The sequence below is a fragment of the Musca domestica genome, unplaced genomic scaffold (genome assembly GCF_030504385.1).
Source record: "Musca domestica strain aabys unplaced genomic scaffold, Musca_domestica.polishedcontigs.V.1.1 4, whole genome shotgun sequence".
NCBI classification, from domain to species: Eukaryota; Metazoa; Arthropoda; class Insecta; order Diptera; family Muscidae; genus Musca; species Musca domestica.
The window spans coordinates 14,026,383-14,049,908 of NW_026712328.1; the positions used below are offsets into that span (position 1 = coordinate 14,026,383).

The 23,526-nt window shown below is 34.5% G+C and overlaps 2 protein-coding genes across 4 annotated transcripts; both read left to right on the forward strand.

Moving 5' to 3' along the window:
• Positions 1 to 3,584: 3,584 nt before the first annotated feature.
• LOC101897301 (mitochondrial protein C2orf69 homolog) lies at positions 3,585 to 15,824 on the forward strand. Of its 3 annotated transcripts, none has more exons than XM_020037991.2 (8): positions 3,585 to 3,971; positions 10,116 to 10,355; positions 10,459 to 10,586; positions 10,742 to 10,846; positions 10,910 to 11,117; positions 11,177 to 11,587; positions 14,230 to 14,395; positions 14,464 to 15,824. In XM_020037991.2, the coding sequence occupies exons 2-8, from the start codon at positions 10,170 to 10,172 to the stop codon at positions 14,790 to 14,792; spliced, it is 1,533 nt and encodes a 510-aa protein (XP_019893550.1). In that variant the 5' UTR covers positions 3,585 to 3,971; positions 10,116 to 10,169; the 3' UTR covers positions 14,793 to 15,824. The 3 variants fall into 3 exon arrangements, with proteins under 3 accessions (XP_019893550.1, XP_011293918.2, XP_019893551.1); XM_011295616.3 differs by lacking the exon at positions 3,585 to 3,971 and adding an exon at positions 6,874 to 7,027; XM_020037992.2 differs by lacking the exon at positions 3,585 to 3,971 and adding an exon at positions 9,463 to 9,603.
• LOC101897977 (TWiK family of potassium channels protein 18) lies at positions 8,066 to 9,444 on the forward strand. The gene has a single exon (XM_005186859.4). It carries the CDS (start codon positions 8,265 to 8,267, stop codon positions 9,432 to 9,434), a length of 1,170 nt encoding a protein of 389 aa, XP_005186916.1. The 5' UTR covers positions 8,066 to 8,264; the 3' UTR covers positions 9,435 to 9,444.
• Positions 15,825 to 23,526: the final 7,702 nt, after the last annotated feature.

Consider the following 23,526-nt stretch of genomic DNA (forward strand, 5'->3'; position numbering starts at 1 on the left):
AATGTTGAGGCTTTGTGGGGGAGGAACCAGAAGGACCGATGCATCCTATTTCCACACTATAGATGGAAATTTTAGGGTGTGCCATTCAATTCGCCTTTATGGACGGCATTGTTATTCAAAATTTTAACCCGTGGGGAAGGTACGAGCAGGAGTGGTCCTTCTATCCGTTCTTCATATCCAACCTTTCGTTAGTAGAAATATTGGGATCTAAAAAATTTAAAGACAATTGGAGGCACTGGAATAACCTCAAATAAGCTTACCATCTCTACATTTTCTGTAATTTACCTTGTTAAACTTTTGAAGCAGTTAACCAATGTATTTCAATCTTTGCACACGATATGTGTTATTGTTTTCTTAAATTTGATAATGTTTTTAAGTAGGCGAAGTAGTCAAATGAAACTTGAAATTTCCCATAACACAATAATAGTTTAAGTAGCTGCCCTTCTGTCATTGAATTTTATTCAATGTTTAGAAATAATGAAAAAAGTGCAATTTGGGAATCCTCTGGACCCCATGCCACAGTAAGTACGGGGTCCTCCCTGAAAAAGATGTGTGTTGTTTTTATCAGGATAAAAACACCGACCTACGCCAAAAATTCGCAATTTCTGGGACACATTTTGGGAAATGGAAAAAATGTATAGAGCCGACTATGTAATACCCTTGACCATTCTGCCACAAACATTTCATTTCAAAAAATTGATTGATTATTTGAATGGTATATAAATAAAAATAAACAAATCTTGTTTTTGTTGTGACAAAGATGGGAATGCTTATTTGAAATGACTTTACCATCTAGATTCTACCATGGTTTATTTATAGGTAGTTGTTATTGTTTTTTTAAGGAAAGTTTCGACTATCGTTAATAAGTCAAACGTCGACAGAAGTTAATAGACGACTCTATTATGTCTTTTTAAACACTTTGAATAGTGCCATCTGTTATTAGTCAGGTGCACTATGTATGTAAAACATGCCGCTGCTCTCCCTGGTGTTGCTGAAACTTTATTTATGGATTTGCTCATGGCAGAAGAATACAGGTAGATGCATCAACGCTTGGGAGCATTGATATGTCAAAAAAAAATTAAATGTTTTTTCAAATATAAGTAGATTTTCATATACTTTCATATACTACGTCATTCCGTGTTTTTCAACAATTTTTACAAATTTAAATAATTTTTCATTCAACATTTTCAATTCTCAAATTGGTTTGACAGTTCATTGTCCAAGCAGCTGTGTCGACGCATCTACCTATATTCTTCTACCATGGATTTGCTATTACGCATGTCAAACACTGTACGGCCGTTTGTACAAATCGTTTTAAAAGTTTTTTTTTGCTTTTTTTTGAATTAAAATGACATCGGAAACAATTACGTTTTTATTGTCATTATGTACAATTGTAATCATATCAGCAACTCAATATTTTCAAAAACTCCGTAGCATCCCATTCCGTTTTCATGACAAATATTGTTAGAAAAGTACCAAATAAACAAAACAACTTGTTGCATTTGTTATTATAAAATTTGAAGCATTGCAAAGTAATACATATAAATGCATCGACAATAAACTGTCAAAACGTTTTTAAAACTTTGGACATTTTTTTGAATGAAAGAGTATTTACATTTATTAAATCTGTTAAATTTTTAATTTTCATTCTGTGATTTGCCTTGACAAATCTCACTGCATAAAAAATAGGCCTCCATCTCTGATTTGTGTATTTACAATAGATTTATAAATATATGTTTTCAAAATGAGATGTTGTCAAATGAAAAATTTTGAAAAAATTGTAAACATATGTTTGCGTGACTTTAAATTCTTTACTCCACCACGATTGCATCATGCTATAATTATTTGTATAACATAACGTTCAAATTTAAAAATAAAACCGCATGAAAAGATACAATACTAATTTTTTCGTGTACGGAAGTGATTTGTATTTTAAAGGAAAATAGAAAGAGCTGTCTATGAGAATATTCTTATATCGCATTTGGATACAAAATTTTATCCGGATTAAGCCACATTATCAGGATTTATTGTTTGGTTGCTCGCTTTTATTCTGGTATTGAACAGACAATAAAAAAGGCTGTCATCACAAAGGTCAACTTCAATTCCTTTTTTCAATTACCTCAAAAGGCAACCGAAAAAAGTCCCTGACGCCTCGCGTCCTAAAGGTGGGTATACACAAAACACTTTTCTGACTGGCTTAACTCATCTGCTGGCTTCTTCGGAAAAGAATAAAGTGGCCTAAGTCAACCTAAAACACCTTTTTGTTCTCTACGAAGAAGCCAGTCGATGACTTAAGCCAGTCAAAAAAGCTTTTAAGGTGCAAGTACATAAAAAGTCATGGCTAGGCTTTTTAATGTCAAATTATAATGGAAAACGACGGCAGGATTTCATTGCGGCTCTGTAATCCCTTTATGAAATGTCACAAAATATTCCTACCCACGATTTCAAGCTTTTTATGTACTTTCACCTTTAAGGTACATAAAAAGCTTGAAGTCATTGCAATGCATATTAATGTCAAATTATAATGGAAAACGATGACAGGATTTTACTGTGGCTTTGTAAACCCTTTATGAAATGTCACAAAATATGCCTAGCCATGACTTCGAGCTTCTTATGTACTTACACCTTTATGTACTTTTACCTTAAGCCTCACACCCATAATTTCTCAAAATTAATTTTCATGAAACTATCACGTAAGTGTTCACCTAAAAACATAGCCCGGGACTTACAACCGAACTAATCAAGTAGTAGGAGAGGAATGTGCCTTTTTCATGGTACAATGAAGTAAAGGTAGCCTCATTTTAAATTAGCATTCCCAGCTTTGCATTTTCTGTAATTTACATTGTCAAATTTTAAGGCATAAAAAACAGTTCCAATCTCCGATTTTGTGTGTATGCAATGGATTTATGAATATAGATTTTGACAATGAGATGTTGTCAAATGTATAAATTTGAAAAAATTGTGAACATATGATTACATGACTTTCCCTTCTTAGTTCTACCATAGACAAATGAAAATATAGACAACGAAATGCTCTCACCGTTTATCTTCGAAAAAATCGAATCAGCAGATGTCGTCTATATGGTTTCAGGGGTTTGATTTCTAAAACGTTAAAAATAACAAAAATTGTAGGATATTTGTCAGTTGGACATTGTTCCAAAATAAAATAAATGTGAAAATTACGTGATGACATCAAAAAATTCCGGAATAATCAAGTAAAATTCTTGAAAAACGATAAAATGTGTTTTCGAAGTCGAGTGGGTTGAACGCGTAAATCAGCATGTTGACTATGCAAAACATGATGAGAGCCACCTGGATAAAAAGACAAAACTAACTTTTCGTTGTCTATATCTTTATTTGTCTATGGTTCTACCATGCCTTTTTTTCCTTATAAAAGTTTTCATCAATAGAAAAATGATAAAATTTGATTGTTCTCTTATATTATTCTATTTAATTTTGTGGCAACTGCGTCAATAACACCGTTACGAATTTGAAAAATACAAGAGCGCCGTTTAACAAAAATCTACCTGGCTTCGGGAACAATTTTCAGCATAGACTTTTTATGGCGCCGTTGCTTTAATTTGTAGTGCGACTGGGTTCTCTGGAATGGAAGAGATAGTGGTGCTCGCTAAAAATACGCAAAAACATAAAAATCGAATAGAATTTTGTAAATAATTTAAAATAATCCAAATATTTAAGTGGACTAGTAAGCAGAAAGATGAATGACTTGGTATTTTGAAGATCCTTCTCCCATATATAAGTGATTTGTGCCTAATATAAATAGCGTCGATTGAATTGGCAAGTTCGTCACTTTAACGCTTTCTACGGTTTTTTATGTAGACGCTAAAAAAAGTAAATAAAACATTATTTTTTGCCAAGTGCAGCATTACTTCATCGCTACATACTTTTTAGCGCGTAAATACTGTGCACTCTGCTCGTTTTTGTATCTGAGACATTATCGACAAAAATTTGTAAGTATAACATAAACAACTGTAGCAACAACAATATACGAAGTGTGATGTTTGTGTACGAATATGGATTCTTGTGTCTTAGCTTGCCTCAAATGCACCATAAAGAAGACATACATACATAAGTGCATCCACATCGATTGGTACACTCGCACATAGCTCTGTCATATGAGTAACAATGGTTTGATGCGACGGCAAGATGCCAGGGACGCCACTGTCGTAGAATATTCAATTATTTCTTTTGTATCAGTCGGGTACAGAGAACAAAGCCACAGCGAGGAAGTGAATGCTAAGTTACCGCTTTCACTACCATGTTTTTATCAGTGAAGTTCACAGAAGAAGCCTGAAACTGTTAACATCGTATGAGTTTGTAGCCAAAACTCCAAAAATATTGTTTTTGGTCTATTCTGACTAAAATTTCGATATATTTTCTTTTCGATACATTTCTTAACTATGCTTGTCGTTAAAAATGTGAGTTCAATAATGAAAGTTTGCACTTATTAAATTCAGCGGATTTGAGCGTTCGGTTCCATTACATACATGTCGCAATTCCAATGATTTTCATTTTACTTATAAACAATTGAAATCCATGGATTTCGCTTTAACGGATAGTCAATTTATTTGATTATACGTCAAATAAATGACGTATCTATCTATTGTGATGGGATTTTTTTTATTAAATTTTAATTCACAAGACGTATGTAGTGTCAAATTTTCCATATGTAGAAGTTGCACACATCGTGTGATACATTGGCGAAATTCTAGTTGTGAAGTACATACGCACTTTTTCGATCACAGCTAGCCCTTTTTCCGTCGTAAAAAATATATTTTAATCAAGTGTTGTTTATTTGTCATGTAAAAATATATAATATTAAATTTGCGGTAAAAAAGACATCTCATTGTCAAAATGTACATTTATAAACCTACTTTCCATGCAATGAAATCTAAATTACAGAAAATGAAAAGATGGGAATGCTTATTAGAAACGACCTTACCTTTATTTATTTTACCATGAAATCATCGTTAAATATTATATTTTTTGGAATATTCAATATAATCACAAAAGGAAATAAATAAACATTTGCAAGTGTGTGATTGTAAGAATTATGAGTCATACACAGGGAAATACTCATGGATAATAAAGGTGACAACACATATGTAAAACCCTTATCGTCTGATACAAGTTTTAACATATTTTCAATTTGAAGTAAGCATCATCATCATGGTAAATCACTTTTAACAATTTTGAACATTGCAGTACGTTTACATATAAATGGGTTAGCACACAGAATTTGGATTAAAATTGTCATAACCATTACCAATACTTCAAATCGATCCTCTTTAAGTAGCTTTAACCTGCTAAAAGTTCAAACGTAAACATGACATTAGTTAAATAACATGTTTACAGTAGAGCTCATTGCCGGATTGAATTCTTTATGAGAAGTTGTTTTACATACATGCAATGGAATTGATAATTTAAAACCACTAGGATTACAAATGCGTTATCTGCAAATATATATTAGATATATGTTAAATTTCGATATATATGTTGGTGATTATTCTTACAATATATATGTATGTTAACTTCAAGACAAATTTTACATAAAAATTCGTTGAATGTTAAAAAATCTGCCGAGGTTCCTACCAAGATTGTTGCGTGTGTGTACAATTTTCTTCACCACAAATTAAAAAATATGTATTTAAATTAGCGTACATAAACAATTGCAAACGATTAACGCACCGCTCACACGAAGTAGTATTTTCTATATTGGTTCACGATAACGTACAGTTGATTGGTTGGTCAATTATCAGTGTTAACCCGGGTAAAGATTTTGTATGCAATCATGGTAGAAGAATCTAGGTAGGCGCATCGACTCAGCTGCTGGGAAAATGAACTGTCAAACCAATTTTGAAATTAAAAATGTTGAATGAAAAATTATTTAAATTTGTAAAAATTGCTGAAAACGCTCCGAATGACGTTGAATGAAACCTCCGAATAACGTCGTATAAGAAAACATAAAAATCTATTTATTTTTGAAGAAATATGACAAGGTAAATTGCAGAAAATGCAGAGATGGGAATGCTTATTTGTCAGTCATTTGAAATGACTTGACCTTCTTAATTTCACCATGGGTTAACTTTTACCACACTCTTACATTTCGATACTTTTTTTTGCGGATCATTCTTAAAATGTATATTTTACAGAAAAACAATAACTTTTTTATGATGACGTGAAATTTTTTATATATTTTTTTCCTTTTTATTGATAGTATTGCAAAAATTTAACAAAGTACTTGCAGGAAAACAGGTGATTTTTACATCGAAGTTTCTCTTTTTTATTTGTTGAGTAGCTTCTCATAAACATAATAAATAACAGAAGTTTACAATTTTCAAAATTATTTCGACCAAAACACATCTTTTGGACTTAACAAAACTACCATAATAAAAGTTCCAATGCCACTTTTATTGTACCATGTTTCTGATCATTTTCTGCTTATCGTCATTTCCTTTGCTTCTTAATATTTATTTTATTAAAAAAATATATATATATTAAATATATAACACCAATATGGGTAATATGTTAAATTAAATTAGTAATATAGTTTATGTAAACGAACTATTAGCAAGTAGAATTTATCTAATTTGAGTATAATTAGTTAATATTTGTTGCTTTTCGCTAATTCTTATGCAGTTTCATATATGTAGATTTTCATGTTTTTTGGGTCAAAGACGAAAAATGTGATGTATTCCTTATAAATCTGCTTACACTCAATTTCACTTTTTTATGAAATTTTCTTCGTCACATTTTCGGAGTTATACCGCAACGTTCTTGTTTTCCTTAATGACAATGGTGCGGCGTTGCTGAAATGTGGTCGACTCTGTTATGTGGCAATATGTCAAAACTACATATCAATTAGTATTTGTTTACGTTTGTTAAGGTTATTATTACTCTAGAATTAAAAAAAGTGATTTGTTCTATGCGGTCGATGCATTAGAACTTTTATTACATGGGTAGCGTTTTGTGGCAAACAAATAAATTACGACGTTTAATTATGATGGTAAGCCAAATAGCAGTCCACGTGCAACAATTGGCACTTAAAAGCCAAATGGTACATAAAATGAAAACAGTGTCATGTCAATGTTTGTTACAAATTGCAGAAGATCAACAAACAGACGTATTTCTGTTTTATTGTTGTGATTATATAAAATAAGTTGTATGTAATATAATGCTATGACCCAAGTGCATAGATTTTTGGTGAAATGCAGCTGGAAGCGACCAAATAAAATGAAGTGTCTGAGAATGTTGCAAACAAATATAAACATTAAGGGCTTGGTATTTGTTTCATTTAATTTTTACTCTTAAATGAAATTTAAGTAACATGCGTAGATCGATGGGTATTATACCTATTTTAGCCATTTATTAGTTTCAAATCCCTAAATCTTCTATGTGATATATATTAGTATACAATTTCAAAGTTAAAGAATATATACCTTGTTACGAGCCAAGTACCAAAAGAAGTTATTAAGGAACATCACCAATTTCTTCCAACAGCTGTAGGATCCATATCTAGAACAAGTCTAGTACACATAAATTCTTTGTTCCCACCGGAGTCAAATCCGAAACGAGTCTAGTTCTACTTGGTCAAGGCCTGCAGCAACACTTCTAAACTCTTTCAACGATCACCTTGCTTGCCGTAAATTTTGATATATATGTTTGTGGACAATCTTAAAATATTGAAAACGTAACATTTTCATCCATAAAGTCAACAATTTAATTTCAAAACAAACAATTTGTATATTCAACAATGCTTGTGCACTGTTAGTGAAAAGAAGAAACTCTCTCTGATCTTTATTAAATACAGATTTTGCTCTTTCATTTTTGTAAATTTGCATCCATTTACTCTCTCTCTCTCATAAATCTACAATGACCCGAATGGATATAATTTTTTGAGTTTTCAGTCAGTAATATTCGGAACGTGAGTTCGTTCGCAACATCCGCGTGTAATATAATAAAAAGAGTCCCTAACGCAAAAGAGCGAACACACTCATGTAGACATTTAACGTTTGTACAGTATCTTGTTGTTCATACAAAAGATCTCCACTTCATTGTCCAAATATAAGTATTATTTATAGAAACACGCAATGGAATGAAGAATTAGATATCTGTAATTGAATAAAAAGATATTGAGTTAAAACGGAGGGAGAAGTATTTAACAAGACAAAAACATACAAAATATACGGAAATATCTTTTGAGAAGTCAAATATTTCCAATTTGACAAGCTATCGTGGGAACCATGTCAAAAAGTCAAAGAAATGGTCAGCCAGATTCCTCAAATACATCTTCATCGCCAAGCAATCGACCCCGAAAACGATTTAAGAAATGCTGCAGAAATTTTGTTACATTCATGTGCACCCAAGTGGGTGTTGGTGCTCTTATTGTAATATATGCTATATGCGGAGCATTTTCCTTTAGGAAAATAGAAGGTGAATCTGTAGACACTAAAGAGGCAGAGGTTTCTGGATTGCGTAGTACATGTGCCGAAGAATTGTGGAACATTACCGAAACCTATAACACCCTTGACAAACCAACATGGCAAAACAGCACCGACATTATTCTACAAAATTATCAGAGGCAAATTGCCACAATAATTAAGCAAGGCTATGATTATAGAAAGCCGGCTGATATTTGGTCATTTCCAGCCGCTCTGATGTTCTGTCTGTCTGTTATAACAATGATAGGCTATGGCAATATGGTGCCACGTACGCCTTGGGGTAAAGGTTTTACCGTCATTTATGCAACGTTTGGAATTCCATTGTACATTTTGTATTTTCTAAATATGGGCAAGGTTTTGGCTAGATCATTTCAGTTTCTATATCGAAGTTTACATGAGTGTACCCACGAACGTTCCATTGTGGATCATCGTTTAGAGGCCTTGGAAAATGGCAGTTTGAGAAGTTTACATCGAAAGAAAATCATAGTGCCATCAACAGCATGCCTTTGGGTGATTATATTCTACATTCTAACTGGCACAATTATGTTTGCCAATTGGGAGAAATGGTCGTTCCTCAATTCCTTCTATTTCTGCATGACGTCGCTATGTAAAATTGGATTTGGTGATTTTGTTCCAGGGGCTTCATTGGTTACAGGATCCCTCATAGCGGAAACAAGTAAAAAGGTTCAAGAAGACCCCACGATTGACCCCAATGCAGTAACAAAACTGCAAAGGTCTATTGCCGAACAGCACTCCAAATTAGCTATTAATTTTATTTACATGTTAATTGGAATGGGCCTAGTGGCTATGTGTTACAATCTCATGAGAGAGGAAGTCCGTGTAAAACTGAAAGAATTAAAGGAAGATACAAAACTTTGCCTCGATGATACACGTAGCCGTTTTGTAGGCTGTTGTGGTGGTCGTCGTCAGGATGTTTATGACGACGATGATTATGGAGAAGATTACTATTAAAGTTATATGCTTTAGTAGTTCATAAACTACTACTCCCACGTACTTATAAATTAAATAAATAAACAGTAAGCAAGGTATATTAAAAATTAAGTGATTTGTGCGCCTATATTTATTTACGGACATCGATATATGAAATCTGGTGGTGGTCATTTGTGGTACATTTTAAAAGGTAAATCACAACTTTGACCATAATTTATCAAAAATATGGTTAATAATTATGACTGAAAAGATCCTAAAAATCATTACGCAGCATCTTACATTTAATATACCAATATTTTGAAGATTTCTGTCACAATTTCCAACGAAATTAGATGATAATATGGGTTTCGCTATTGGGTTATATTTTTATTTTAATCAAAACAGTTTGATATTCTATGTTAAGATAGTGAACTCTTTTTATTATTTAATTTTACTTTGATAAACATAGTGGTGGAGTATAAAAAGTTCGACCCGACCGAACTCAAAGCCCCTTTTTCTTGTTTTGACGCATTCTGTACATTTTTGCAGACATTGTTTCACATTTTTAAAATATTTTTTCCGTCAATCTGCTGAGCCTAACGCACGAATAACGTTGAAGACTATTGAACGAACAAATAGGCATTAGATGTTTAATATTGCAACTGATTTCTAATTGAATATATAAATGAAATGTACGATATATTTTTGACAATCTTTTTTTAGGTAACCATTGAACACTTTTATCAATTACAAAAACGTGTTACGAACTCTGAGGTAATGCTTGGTGGCAGTGCGGATCGTTTATGCACACCAAGCACATCAGCTGGCCCATTTCGAATATTTTCTGTTGCTGGGTTCCAAAATAGAACCAACGATATAGTTTATTGTCCACCAATAATAAGGCAAACTAATCAAAATGTGGACGATTCTACAGCAGTTGTCTACTTTGGTGGGGATGTACAGGTAGGTAAAGTTATATGCCAATACAAAAGTTAACCTAAGTATTTGAAGTTGTTTCTCATAACAATATAACGAGAGATAATATAATAATTGCATTTCATTTTAGGATTTCCCAGAAAGTATGGAAACCAATCGCGACAGTCGGGGTTACATGAAATACAATTTAGAAAATTCAGCCATTCTATTGCGTGAAGCATTTCCACGTTCGCACATTATAGTAGTGAGACCTGTGAGGTAAATATATACGTTCACTTATAATGTTTATGTGCGCTTGGGTCCTGCCTTGTAAGCTTCAAATGATAAAATATAAATACAAAAATGTATAATGTATGCAAATCAATACATAAGATATATTTGTTACATTTTTTCCTATTTTCGTATATTTTAAGAATGGAATTTAAGACATTCAGCTGTTTTGATAACTTTGTGCGAGGAAATAATGCTGGTGTGCCGGATCACACTCCAATGAATCATGCGCTGCAACATTTGGAAAAGTAAGTTTGATAATCATTTCACAAGAATTCGTTCTTTTTAATAATGCAATATAACATCCATAGGTTATTACAAAACTTATCTCAACGTCTGATATCAATACCAGAAAATGAAATACTAGACCAAGCTGCACAGGCAGCAGCCGCCGTTGCAGCTGCTGCTGCCGCTGCTGCATTAGTTTCATCTACATTATCAAGTGCGTCTTCAGATTCGTCTTCGTCTTCTTCAAATGCTAGTGATAGCAGTCAAGAGATGGACATAGACATTTTACAGGTATTTATGTCGTTTAAAATTTTTGAAGACGAACATTGTAATAAAATATTTTTTTGAAGGTTCAAGAAAATGTAACTGTTGACGCCGATGGAGCCGTCATATTTCCAAATTCCTCTGATGTAAATTCCCCATCTACTAGTGGAACTATCAAATGTTCAGATAATGGCACGAATGAGGCGACTCCAACATCAATTAACAATCCTTGTGACCCTTCGTCGTCCGCGTCTACATTAAATCCAACTCAACAGAACATCCCCCAATCTGAGCAAAATCATGAAAAAACCCCTCACTACAACAACTTGAATAACAGCAATGATTGTTTGTCACAACATCGACAACAAGTAACTCCGACCCAATTGTCGTCTTCGCAACAGCATAACAATCCCTTGTGGTGGCGTGAAAACCTGAATCTAGACAAGTCAAAATTAATTTTGATCGGCTTCAGCAAAGGCTGTGTCGTACTCAATCAAGTGAGTCCTTATAAACGGTGTAAAAATCGTAACCTTTATAAGTATTATTTTATTATATTTTTTTCCTAACCTATTTTAGGATTTATCGCATTTTTATCTTTAACAATAACATTTACTAGCTTGTTAGTTAGTAGTCGATCCGAGAACCTTGTTGAATAGTACTCTTAGACTGTTGAACGGTATTCTAGACGTAGTAATATCTTTATACATACATACCGTTTAAGGTAACCCTATATTAGGATAGTTGGTGGAAACATAATATGCCAAATTGTTGTAATTTGATTTCGCCACACAAATGCACATAAAAAAATTGTAGAATGATGTGAAAATATAGATAATGCAAATGTTAATTCGGTAATATCGGCGTATGGTCAGCAAATCTGCCTCAAATATTATACAGGGTGAGATAAAAAAACTGCAACAAAGTCAAATGCCATAATTTTTACATTTTTTTAAATTTTATTGAATGAGAGCAAAAACACGGGAAAAGCATCAAATTTTAGAATAGGTTTAGATTTGTTCGAGATGGTCACCTTTGGCACGAATTATGGCCTTCAAACGGCCAATGAAACCGTCACACGCTGGCCGAATTTTGCTCTGTGGTATTTTAGCCCATACCCGGCGAAGCGCTTGCTGGAGGTTTTCGACACTTTGGTATTTTTTTGTGCCAACCTTGCTTTCCAAAATACTACAGACACAATAGTCCAACGGATTGGTATCCGGAGATTTTGGTGGCCATTGTGCGCTGGAAATGAAGCGAGGAACTTCATTTTGTAACCATTCTTGGAGTGCGATGGTGCTGAGTCCTGTCGGAATGTCCAAGGTCTGAGCACGCAAACCCAAGGCTTTAATACACCATGCAGAATATTTTCGCGATAATATTCGGCATTTATTCTGATGTCACGGTCGATTAATACGAGCGGAGAGCGACCATCGGCTGTTATGGTGGCCCACACCATCACCAGGGCCGGCGCTTGAGTTCTGGTGGCCAACCGACGGTGCATATTTTCTGTACTCTTTGGCAAGTAAACACGATCATTTTGTTTGTTTACAAACTGCTGGACAACGAATGTTTTCTCATCGGAGAAAACACTGCCCAAATTCGGCAGTTCGACACATTCCATTTCTGCTGATGTTGATGTTTTCTTCCGTCCAATTCCTTGACGTTGGGCTACGCTACCAGTATTACAGTAACGAGCGATGGCACGAGACACAAAAGATTTATTCACATTTAAATGCTGGAGTGCTCTAACGATAACCACTTATGGTTTTCCAACCAAATATAGAGAAATCACACTATCACGCTGGAATTCCATCTCGAATAACTTTTTTGTGGAAATTTCTCAGCAAAAACTTTTATACGCTTGTAAACAATATAATGAGCTGTCACTGGAATAATTTTAACATCTGTCGAACGAGTTGCTTAGTAATGACAGCAGTCTGAAGTTGGTTGCAGTATTTTCATCTCACCCTGTTAGTTTTGAAAATCTGTCACTCGCCATACGAAAATATTTTAGATACGAAAAAAAGATTTTATTTAAAAAATGACAAGGTTGTTTTCACCAGAAAAAAAATTAAATTTAGCAATTGAGCTTACCCTTATTGTTTTACCATGGCTCGTACTATAATAATGATTTTTTTACCTTTACCGATGATCAGATTTTTAGTGTTTTTATATAAAAAAAATGAAGAATTGCTCCATAATCAAATCGAAAACGTCAGGCTTATTTATTTTTAATTTTTACAATAACTGTGCCACATGTCTGTTGCGTAATATTTATGAAATTAATTTTTAAATATACAGCACTTTCATATCTTCTAGCTGTTCTAGGGTTGTTCCAAAGAGAAAGTGACTTATTTGATAATTTTTAGCAATCAAATCAGCTGATTTTTCAAGAAAACATCCCTAGCAGATTTCCTTCAATTCTCTGCTTTGATGTAGATTATATTAAGCTTTTTTGCTTTAAAGCGAATGAGGTTCCAATACGTTTTAATCCCTGCATATTAATATACTTTTCAACGTAAAAGTATATGCATCAATGCGTATGGCTTTTTGAAGCAATCAACTTACCTCAACATCCTGATGCTTCTGCAAAACTTTGAAAAACATCATCATCAGTCCAACTTTTAGTTTTGGCTTGCTAAAAAGACATTTATAAATGAATTAAATTTGAAATACATTTTTTGAATGAACCAAAGTTTGTAATATGGATTGAAGACTTTATACTATTCATCTCACACGAACACGAATGTGATTCTTTTAAAAAGGGTCATTAAAATATAATCTCCATTCATCGGATTAAAAGGTTTTTATTTTCAAAATCAATATTTTTTTCTTATTGGTTGTGCGATTTCTTGAATGTAAATAAAACATTAATAAAAGTTGATAGTATACTTTCAATATTTTATACAATGACCGATAGTTCAACTGGTATTGAGTATTACCTGATAAAAATTGTAAGCCTACACTCAACTCAGTCCAAAAATTTATGGAAATTTAAGAAAGAGAAAGTTTTTATACCGAAGGAAATGTAATTTAGCTTAAAATTTAAAACCTAGTATACATGCATAATAAACAATAACTAAAATCATGGTATGGTGCAAATACTATATAAAATAAAACATATTTTTTGAATTCGCAGTTCATTTATGAATTCCATTATTTAAAAACCCTTACTCCGGACGATAGTACAATGGGACGTTTGCTTTCACGTATCAAAGATATGTATTGGTTGGATGGTGGACATGGCGGTCAAAAGAATACATGGATAACATCCCGAAGCTTACTAGAGACTTTAACTAGAATGGGTGAGTATTTATAGCACAAATGCAATTGAAAACATTTTGTAACCTAATGTCGCACCTAATCATTACAGCTATAAACATACACGTACATTTAACTCCATACCAAGTACAGGATGACCGCCGACCTTGGATTCGGAAAGAAGAAAAAATATTTACGGATCTTCTCAGGCGTTTAGGTGCACAGATAACGCGACATTTGCACTATGATAGCCAAACAGCCAATTTGATGACCCATTTCGAAGTTTTACAAGCGTTTTGCCAACACATTCACAATCAAAATCAACAAATACAGTCCGGGACCATGCAACAGCAGGTTCAGGTGGCAACACAACCAAATGTACAAAACAATGAGCAACAGCATCCTCTTCAACTTCAAATACAGGCCAATGAAGAAAAGTGACATCGCCACCATCATCATCACCACCACCACCGAAGGCGGTCTAATCACTTTCATCATCACAATTTCCACAACAATCATAGCAAGCTGTCACATAAACACAAACAGTCAAAGATGCAACATCATCAGCACGCTCAGCAGCAACAGAATCACATATTGCATTGCATAGCATCAGCAGCTGTGGCTGCTGCAACCTCATCCACAAGTGGTTTGGCCGCAGCTGCTGCCGCTCTCGTCATAAACAGTAGCACAGTTGCCGCCGCAGGTGCTGCTGGCTCAGCCACTCTTTCGGCTTCCTCATCATTAGCGACTAATTCAATTGTAAATATAAATCATACAAATCATTTATTTAACTATCAATCTTACCAATCATCGTCGCAACGATTTCGATCCAATTACAATATGCTCCTGAATAACTCTCAGTCGCAACACTCCAATCAAACACAATCTGCAACCACAAATAACGTAACAAACGTTTCCACAACTTTTTCACACAATACCAATTTTAACAATAGTAATCATCACAATCACCATCATCATCATCACCACCACCACAATCACCAATGTAAGTCGAAGCGTAAATTACAAAAGTTGTATTATACTCTATGTCGCTGAATCTCTTGAGATTTAAAACAGTTTTTGTCCAGGCCTTCAGCGATTTCTCATTGAAGAAATGTAGAGAGTAGAAGGTAAATTGTCTTTAAACTATATGTAAAAAATAAGTATGGTAAAATATTATGATTATCTCTTCGTACATTATTCGTTTTTCTATTTTCTACAATTTTTATCAAACCCCAAATTACAAATTATATTTCTTTTATAATTTTGCTCCAGTGCAATAAAGTTATAAGATGTCCATTTATGTTCTTTCTGTATTGTATTGTGATTTCGAATGACTTCGAAATATTTAAACATAACTTCCCATTATGACTGCATTTGTTTCGCTCAGACGCAACATTTTATTTAATTTATTCTCATACAAATATAGTCTAATAAAAAGGTATAATTGAAAATAAATGATTTTCAAAGTAATAATGGTTGTTTTTTATTTAATGCGTTTTTAATTCAATAGAAAATATATACTCTTAACATCTTTTATACAATAGAAAATATTACATTTACAATAGAAAACATTAAGTCTGTTGTGATAAAATATAAATGGAAAATAATAATTCCTAACCTGAAAATTAAAAAATGCAGCGAGCTGCCAAACATACGATGCACTATGTCGCGACTTCATATTAACGGTGGCCAAAAATAGAAGGAGTTGTGGATTATTTTTAGTACAAATACTTATTGTTGGTTTACAATATCAAGTACTAAATACAGGAAAGGCAGGCCCACTTTTTTCGTATAGACCCCATATAACGGTACCTACCTATTTTTTCGATTTAAGCCACGTTTCTAATGGAATTGTTTCATATTTTGTATTCAGAGTTCGTTATAGATTCTACCATCTGTGGCAGAACATTGTCCATATAGCTCCACGTCTTTCTATAGTCCCCATGTCAGGGTACCTCAATGTATTCAGTGTTTTGATGATTTATGCCACATTTTCTAACGGAAATAGGTCAAATTGTCAAGTATCAAAAAGAGTTGATGAATTAGTCGTCGTCGAGCATTGAGCGAGAGCCGACAAATGTTGCATTACTTGCTTTGGATTTTATTTTAAATAAACCCTGAATTGCCAGAAATCTACAAGGAATTTCATCATTTTGAATAAGAATTTGCAGAAGTAATTGGTAAAAATATTTGCAGAAAAACACTCAACAGAGCTGAGAAATTAAGTTATTAAAGTGATATACGACGCACAGTGGGGTGAGATGCCCAAAAACGGAGATTAATTCAGAGAAGTATTCTATCGCTCTGAAATTTTGCTCAGACATTCATATTACTTCTAATATGTTTGGCATTAAAAATGGGACATAACGGTCCACGTTTCGGTGAGGCCCCCATATAGCGTTACTTCCTGATTTTTAGTATCTTGAAGGTTTCGGCCACAATTTCAAACCCAATCATGAGTATCTTGACATTTTGAGTTCGGAGCGGACAAAATCACTCCCTGCTTAATTTTGTGAAGATAAATCCACTATTAGTATTGACCATATATAACGACGCTTCCAAATTTTAGATATTGACCATATATAACGGCACTTCCAAATTTTAGGTATTTTGGAAATTTCTCCCTGCAAAACATATAATGCCATTTCCTAATATTAGGTATTTTGAGGGTTTCAGACAGAGTTTTTTAAAAACTCATTATTTGGTATTTTGTTTGGATGCAAGGAAAAATTACAAAAATTGCCTAAAAAACCAAAATTTGAGTAAAGCCAGATAAATAATTTATCCTTTGTAAAACCTTCTAAAATCTGAAGACAAAAAGACTACATATTTTTATGAGAAAAGAATAATTATAAAAAAATATATGTACAAAATTGGCTGACAATTAAGCATTCCGATCTGAAATAGAAAAATCATTTTCCCCTAAATCTCTCTCATTGTCTTAAATTGGATCATCAGTCAAAATTGAGGGTGAGGCAAGTAACCTCACCACTGACTTTTTAAAGAGACTGGAATATTTTTATACATAGTTGGGAATTCCAAATAATAACAGGATAAAAACGCAAGAGAATCTTATTTAATAAAGAGCACAAAATAAAAAAACAAATAAAACAGAGAACTAGATCAAAGTACATTCACCGCAGAATCAGTTGACTATTTTCACCATTTTTTAAATTAACCAAAAACGGCACGAGTTTTTTGCTGATTATGAAAGATGACATTCTATACTAAAATACAAAATTAAAATTTTAAGACCTTCTCGATATTATTTAAAATAAACTCCATATACTTTTCAGATATGGCGAAAATATGGTAATCTTTTGAATTAATTTTTAAAATATTTTGACATCATTATTTTTAAAACTTTTTTGCTCAAAAACACAGATAACAACCTGTATTCGATGTTTCAATTTTAAAATGATCGCTTTTGATGAGAAAAAAAACTAAATTATTGCACTTCAAAAATCCAAGGATAATTGTTTTCCTTCTTCTTGCGAAAAAAGGAAGTATTTTTTAACTTTGGCATTTGAAAACTAAACAAGGTATAACTTCAAAATTTTCGGTACTGATGTAGAATCTAGTGTTCTATAATAGTTTAAAAACATTTATTCCAAAAGACGAATTTTATTTTTCAATTAATCTCCGCGTTTTTTCAATTAATCTCCCTCTGTGCGACGCAAAGGCAGTCAAACCATAGACAAATGAAAATATAGACAACAAAAAGTTAGTTTTGTATTTTTATGCAGGTGGCTCTAGGCATGTTTTTCATAGTCAAGGTGCTGATTTACCCAGTCGACCTACTCGACTTCGAAAACACATTGTTGTTGCTGTAGCAGTAGCACATGCAGGTGTTTGTGTTCTGCTAATCTGGTTCCAGCTCCATGTTTAGAAATTCGGCTACTTTAATGGGCTGTAGCCAGAGATCTTCTGGAGTGAGTTGGGTAGGTTTGGCTGTGCAATTAAAGAGGTGCAGCGTATTGTGCGGACCTGTATCGTACGCCGGGCAGGCGTCACGCACATCTTCATCAATTCGTGCCCAATACGAATTGAGACGACTACACCATTCTGAACGTAATTGCACCAAAACTACCCTGGTTTGTCTAGGCAGCTGACGTTCTTCAGCTGCAATGGATGGACTCCGAGGACGGCATTCATTTTATAATTGCTAATAGCATCTGCCCCTGCATCGGTATAAATGCCACTCAGACCTGGAAGGTCTGGATGTGCTTCCACTGCGTAGCACTAGTATTCGTAGACCACACTGGAGCCGCATAGCTGACCACAGGCCGACCTATCGCGTTATAAGAGGTCAACACGGTTTCCTTGTCCGCACCTCAAGTGCTGCCGGCTAGCGCCTTGTCGCTATTCATCTTGTCGCAGATAGCTGTGGCTTGCGCGGAGAACTTGAACATGCTGTCGAACGTGACCTCTAGAATCTTGGGGTAGTTCGTGGTCGGTATTAGATTCCCCTCGACATTTAGCAGTGTTCTCATCTCCGCAGACAATGTGGTAAATAGTGTGGTCGTTGATTTCGTGGCGGATATTTTCATATTCCTCGCGTGGAAGTATACGGCAAGCTCCGCGGCAAGGGGTTCAGCCTTTCACAAATGTCATCGACCAATGAGCCCGACGCAATGATCGTACAATCATCCGCATACTTTACGATCTCTATGCCGTCTGGAGATCGAGGAATTCCGGAAAGGTAGAGGTTAAACAGTTCCGGAGATATCACACCAACTTGGAGAACTCTCTGTTTCACTCTACGGGCTTTGGAATTCTTGTTCCGAAATTCCACGAACGACTGGCGTCCACACATATAGTTGATAATCCAACGGCAATCATGCCATACTGTTTGAGGACGTGTAGAGAACTACCCTCCGGCCAAGTTTGAAGCACGTCCTCAAACAGTATGGCATGATTGACCGTATCAAATGCCTTTGATAAGTCAAGGGCTACCAACAATGTTCTGCCACACTGCCTGTTCTGATGCAGTCCTCTACTAATATGTGTGGAAATTGCGTGTAATGCTGTTGTGGTGCTATGTTGTGGACGGAATCCGTGCTGGTAGTTGGCAACTGTATAGCTTCCTCTAATTCTGGGGAGGAATAAAGCCTCAACAATCTTAGCTAATGGCGACAAAAGCGAAATCGGCCTGTACGATTCGCCTTTACTGGCATACTTGTCTGGCTTCAGTAGCGGGACCACCCGGCCCATTTTCCTGGTTTCGGGCACTATGTGGGTGGCTAGCGACAAATTGAGAACTTATGTTAAGTACTCGACTCCCGGCGTATCCAGCTGCTTCAATATTACCACTGAGATTCCGACTGGATGACTTAGCGTTACGGATGACATTTGCAACATCACCCATCGTAAACTGTGGTGGTTCCTCCTCGGCGGGAAGAGATCTGATACGTCGCTCTCGGGGTGCTCGACAAATTGTCGGCTAAAATACTCCGCGCACCTCTTCGGATCAGTACCAACCGGTTGACTTCCACTGATAAATCACTGATTCTAGGATCTAGGACGGAGATCGTCACGCTCGTTTGCTAATCCCGCTGCCTCTGCTGGGAAGTTTGGTCTTATCTCGGGTATTCGACCAGCAGGTATATAGTGAGCGGCTGCAACTTTGATGATGGTTCGGAATTTGGTGCGATCCTTCCTTAGTACGTTGTAACCATAACAACGTTGAAGGCTGCAATTTTCATTCAGCTTGGTTTCCTGCACCGCTGCGATCTTAATATTTCTCTGACTCATAAATTCCACTATCTCATCTATTTTGCCTCGGAGTCCGTTGCAATTGAATTGCAAGAATGATGCACAATCCGGAGTTGGAACATCAACATGTGGCGTTAGGTGCTGCGGTGCTGGTTGCTGTTCTGTAGAGTGCGGTGGAGTTCCATACTCCGACGACGTCTCTGATGAAGACGACGAAGAAGTGGACTCGCTGGGGACTACGTTACTGCAGCAAGTCACAACATAATCCTTTCGCTGTAGTCTCGCAAACGCCTTAGTCCGGAACAGTTCTTAAAGTGCATTCCATTCTCTACATCCATTACATCACATCGAAACAGATCTATGGTGGATGACCTTCTGATAAACCGAGCAGAACCAAGGTCCGGGGGTTTCCTCAATCCCGGCACGGACCAATAAAATCCGGAGCAAGCATTCCGGGATATGCTGCTCCCAACTCAGAAAAATAAACAAACACAAATATGTACATACAGGGTTGGCAGCCGCTAGCCGAAACTGGGATCTTGTTGTTTCGGGTCAATCCGGTATCGTAGAACCCGCTGCCGTGGGTTGCACATACATCATCCAACTCAGACAACTGACATTATAGGTGCGACTCATCCAAAGCCTGTGTACAATTTTTACTTACATTTACACAGAGATGGCCTAAGCCGTCAGACGAGCCCTAGGTTGAAATAGAGTTATTGATGGAAAGAATTTTACCACGAACAGGAAATAAGTCCGTAAAAATTGCTACACTCATGGCTACCAATGGTGAGTAAGTTGAAGATTAAAAGACACAGGAGGACTTCCATGGATATGATGAAGCTGATACAGGCGACGATTCCCTAACAAATCAAATGCGACAGCTAAAGGATATAATATTAACTCTAGCAAGAAGTTGTTAACAACAATTTCATCAGAAAGGGCTGTAACGGCTAATGCAAAGTGTAACGTATGGGATACAAAACAGCATGGCCCCGCTGAAGTTGTTGAAAGGTTAACTGTATCAAGCCAGTCTGGTTCAGGAATATCTGGTCAAAGACATAGAAGTATAAAGACGATACAAGACAGAGTCAAAATATTGTCATCAGGTTATTTTTTGTATTAAAATGGTGGAAATCAAGTTACCTTCAACAGTACCCAATTTTCCATAGAACGTATATCTGATACTATTTTGTGTGTAGAAAATAAAATTCTATGATGTTTGTGTACAGTCTCTTGCTACGCAAATTCTCAGAATGCTTAAAGACTTAAACAAGATTGCATTAAAATTGAATGAAATTATTGCTGTTCCAAGACCTGGAAGAATATACTAAAATTGCATTTTTTTCGATATCATAAAGGAAAAAAGCGGTTATCGTACTAACATTTTTTACATTCTTGCAGTTCTAGAACAAAGCATATATGTCGCACTGTATTTTAGGGGAATATATAGGCATGTTACAAAATCCAGTCGGAATATTCAGAAATCTGTAATTTAAAGTCGATCGTTTTCAAATTCCGATCGAAAATCTTATGATTCAGTGTAAATATGGCAACATAAAAGACCCATAAAAGAACAATCAATATGACTAGAAAACACTTGAAGTGGAAATTGTGAAAAAATCTGTTTAAAAGAAAGTGTATGTGCGAAAAGAAATTTCATTTTGTTTATTTTTACACAATGACAGGAGTTTGATTTTTTCTATAATTAATTCTATAATTACACTAATGAACGCAATACTAAAAAAATACGCCGGAGAAATTTAAGAAATGCTTCGGACGCCTTGTCCTTCCCTCTGCAGTGTGTTAATATTTAGTATCTTATAGCATGTTTCCATTGGAAACCGAACAACGTTGTTCGCTCCCAGAATTAGGTACACGAATTAACCCGTTCATACGGCACGATTCGTTATTCATAGTAAAATAATTCCTTTTTTTTAATTTTTTTTTTTTTTTGTTGATTTTTATGGGAATACCAAAATAAATTAAACTCTCTAATATGAATAGAAGAAATGATTGTTTTTTCTCCCAAAGATTTATTATATGTGTTGATGAAAACTTTAATTTCACAAAGCCACTACAAGCATCACCACCCATCAATGGCACAGAAACAACATAAACACACTCATCACTTAAAACTAATTTCTCCACAAACTTCACCTAAACAACAAATATCATCAACTATAATCAAATACTTGTATTATTAATAGTAGTTTTATTAATAATAGCATTTATTTGTATTACTATTATTATTTATTATATTTAATTTTATTATTACAATTTTTTCTTTATTTTTTCCGTCAAAATCTTCTCCTTTAATTAAATTATTATTATTTTAATTAATTCACACTTCTCTACATATAATTAGTTACTTACATTATTTTTTATATTAAATTATAAAATTTACTTATTGTACGTATATTAATTATCATGAGTGTAGCCGAAAAATACCATTTGTTTGGTGACCACTCATTTGCCTATTCCCTTTTCTTCTATTTGACAACAACAACACATCGATCACTGATCAGTTGTGTTGTTATGATGGTCGCTTTGATGCTTGCTTGTGCGTCGCGACCCCCTCGCCTACATGCTTTGTTATTCTTATTGCTTAATAACAATGAGAATGCAGAATAGAAGTAGGCAAATGAGTTGGTACACAACCAACTGCACATGCATTCATACATATTTATGTGTGACCGATGTATGCCTAAGCCTTTCTTGTTACAAATAAATATGTAAAATAAATGAGAATTAGCATGATTGGCTTAGGTAGTCATTGACACCATGCAAATATGCAAAAGGAGATAAATGCAAACAGCTGTTGCATATTATATACATTTTTCGTTTGGTGATTTTTTGGCTACCAAACAATGTAGTTAAAGTTGACTCGCTCTCTTTTCATTGGACAGCCGAGCGATCAACAGCTAAGTACTTTTGCTAAAAACCTCTGTAACCTTTACAAAGAATACTTTTCAAACAAAATAAAATTTATTCTGTACAACCCCTGTTTGATAGAAAAGAAAATTACTTTGTTTTCTTTTTTTACTTTACATTATTAAACAGTGAGAAAAAACTCAACATTTTAATGGTGCCGAAACCCGGGAATTTCATCGGTGTTAGAAATTCGGTGTTTATTTAAAAAAAAAAAAAATAAGTGCTTTTAAGTAAAAATTCCAATAATTGAAAATTATAAAAACTTATTATTTTGGAAAAAAATTAATTATTCAGTTGTGTTTTGTGTGAAAGTGAAAAAAAAGTGAAAACTTTTATAACAAAAACTGAGCAAAGCCAACAAAAAGTACAAAAAAAACTAAAGAATAATTGTCTGTAAAAATTTATCAAATTAAATACTTCTTTTTAACACTGCTTGTGATTTTAAATTTTCCTAATTTCCCATTGGAAAAAAAAAAGAATATTTATTGATTTTTTTGTGCTTTTTTAAGATAAAAACGCAAAACAC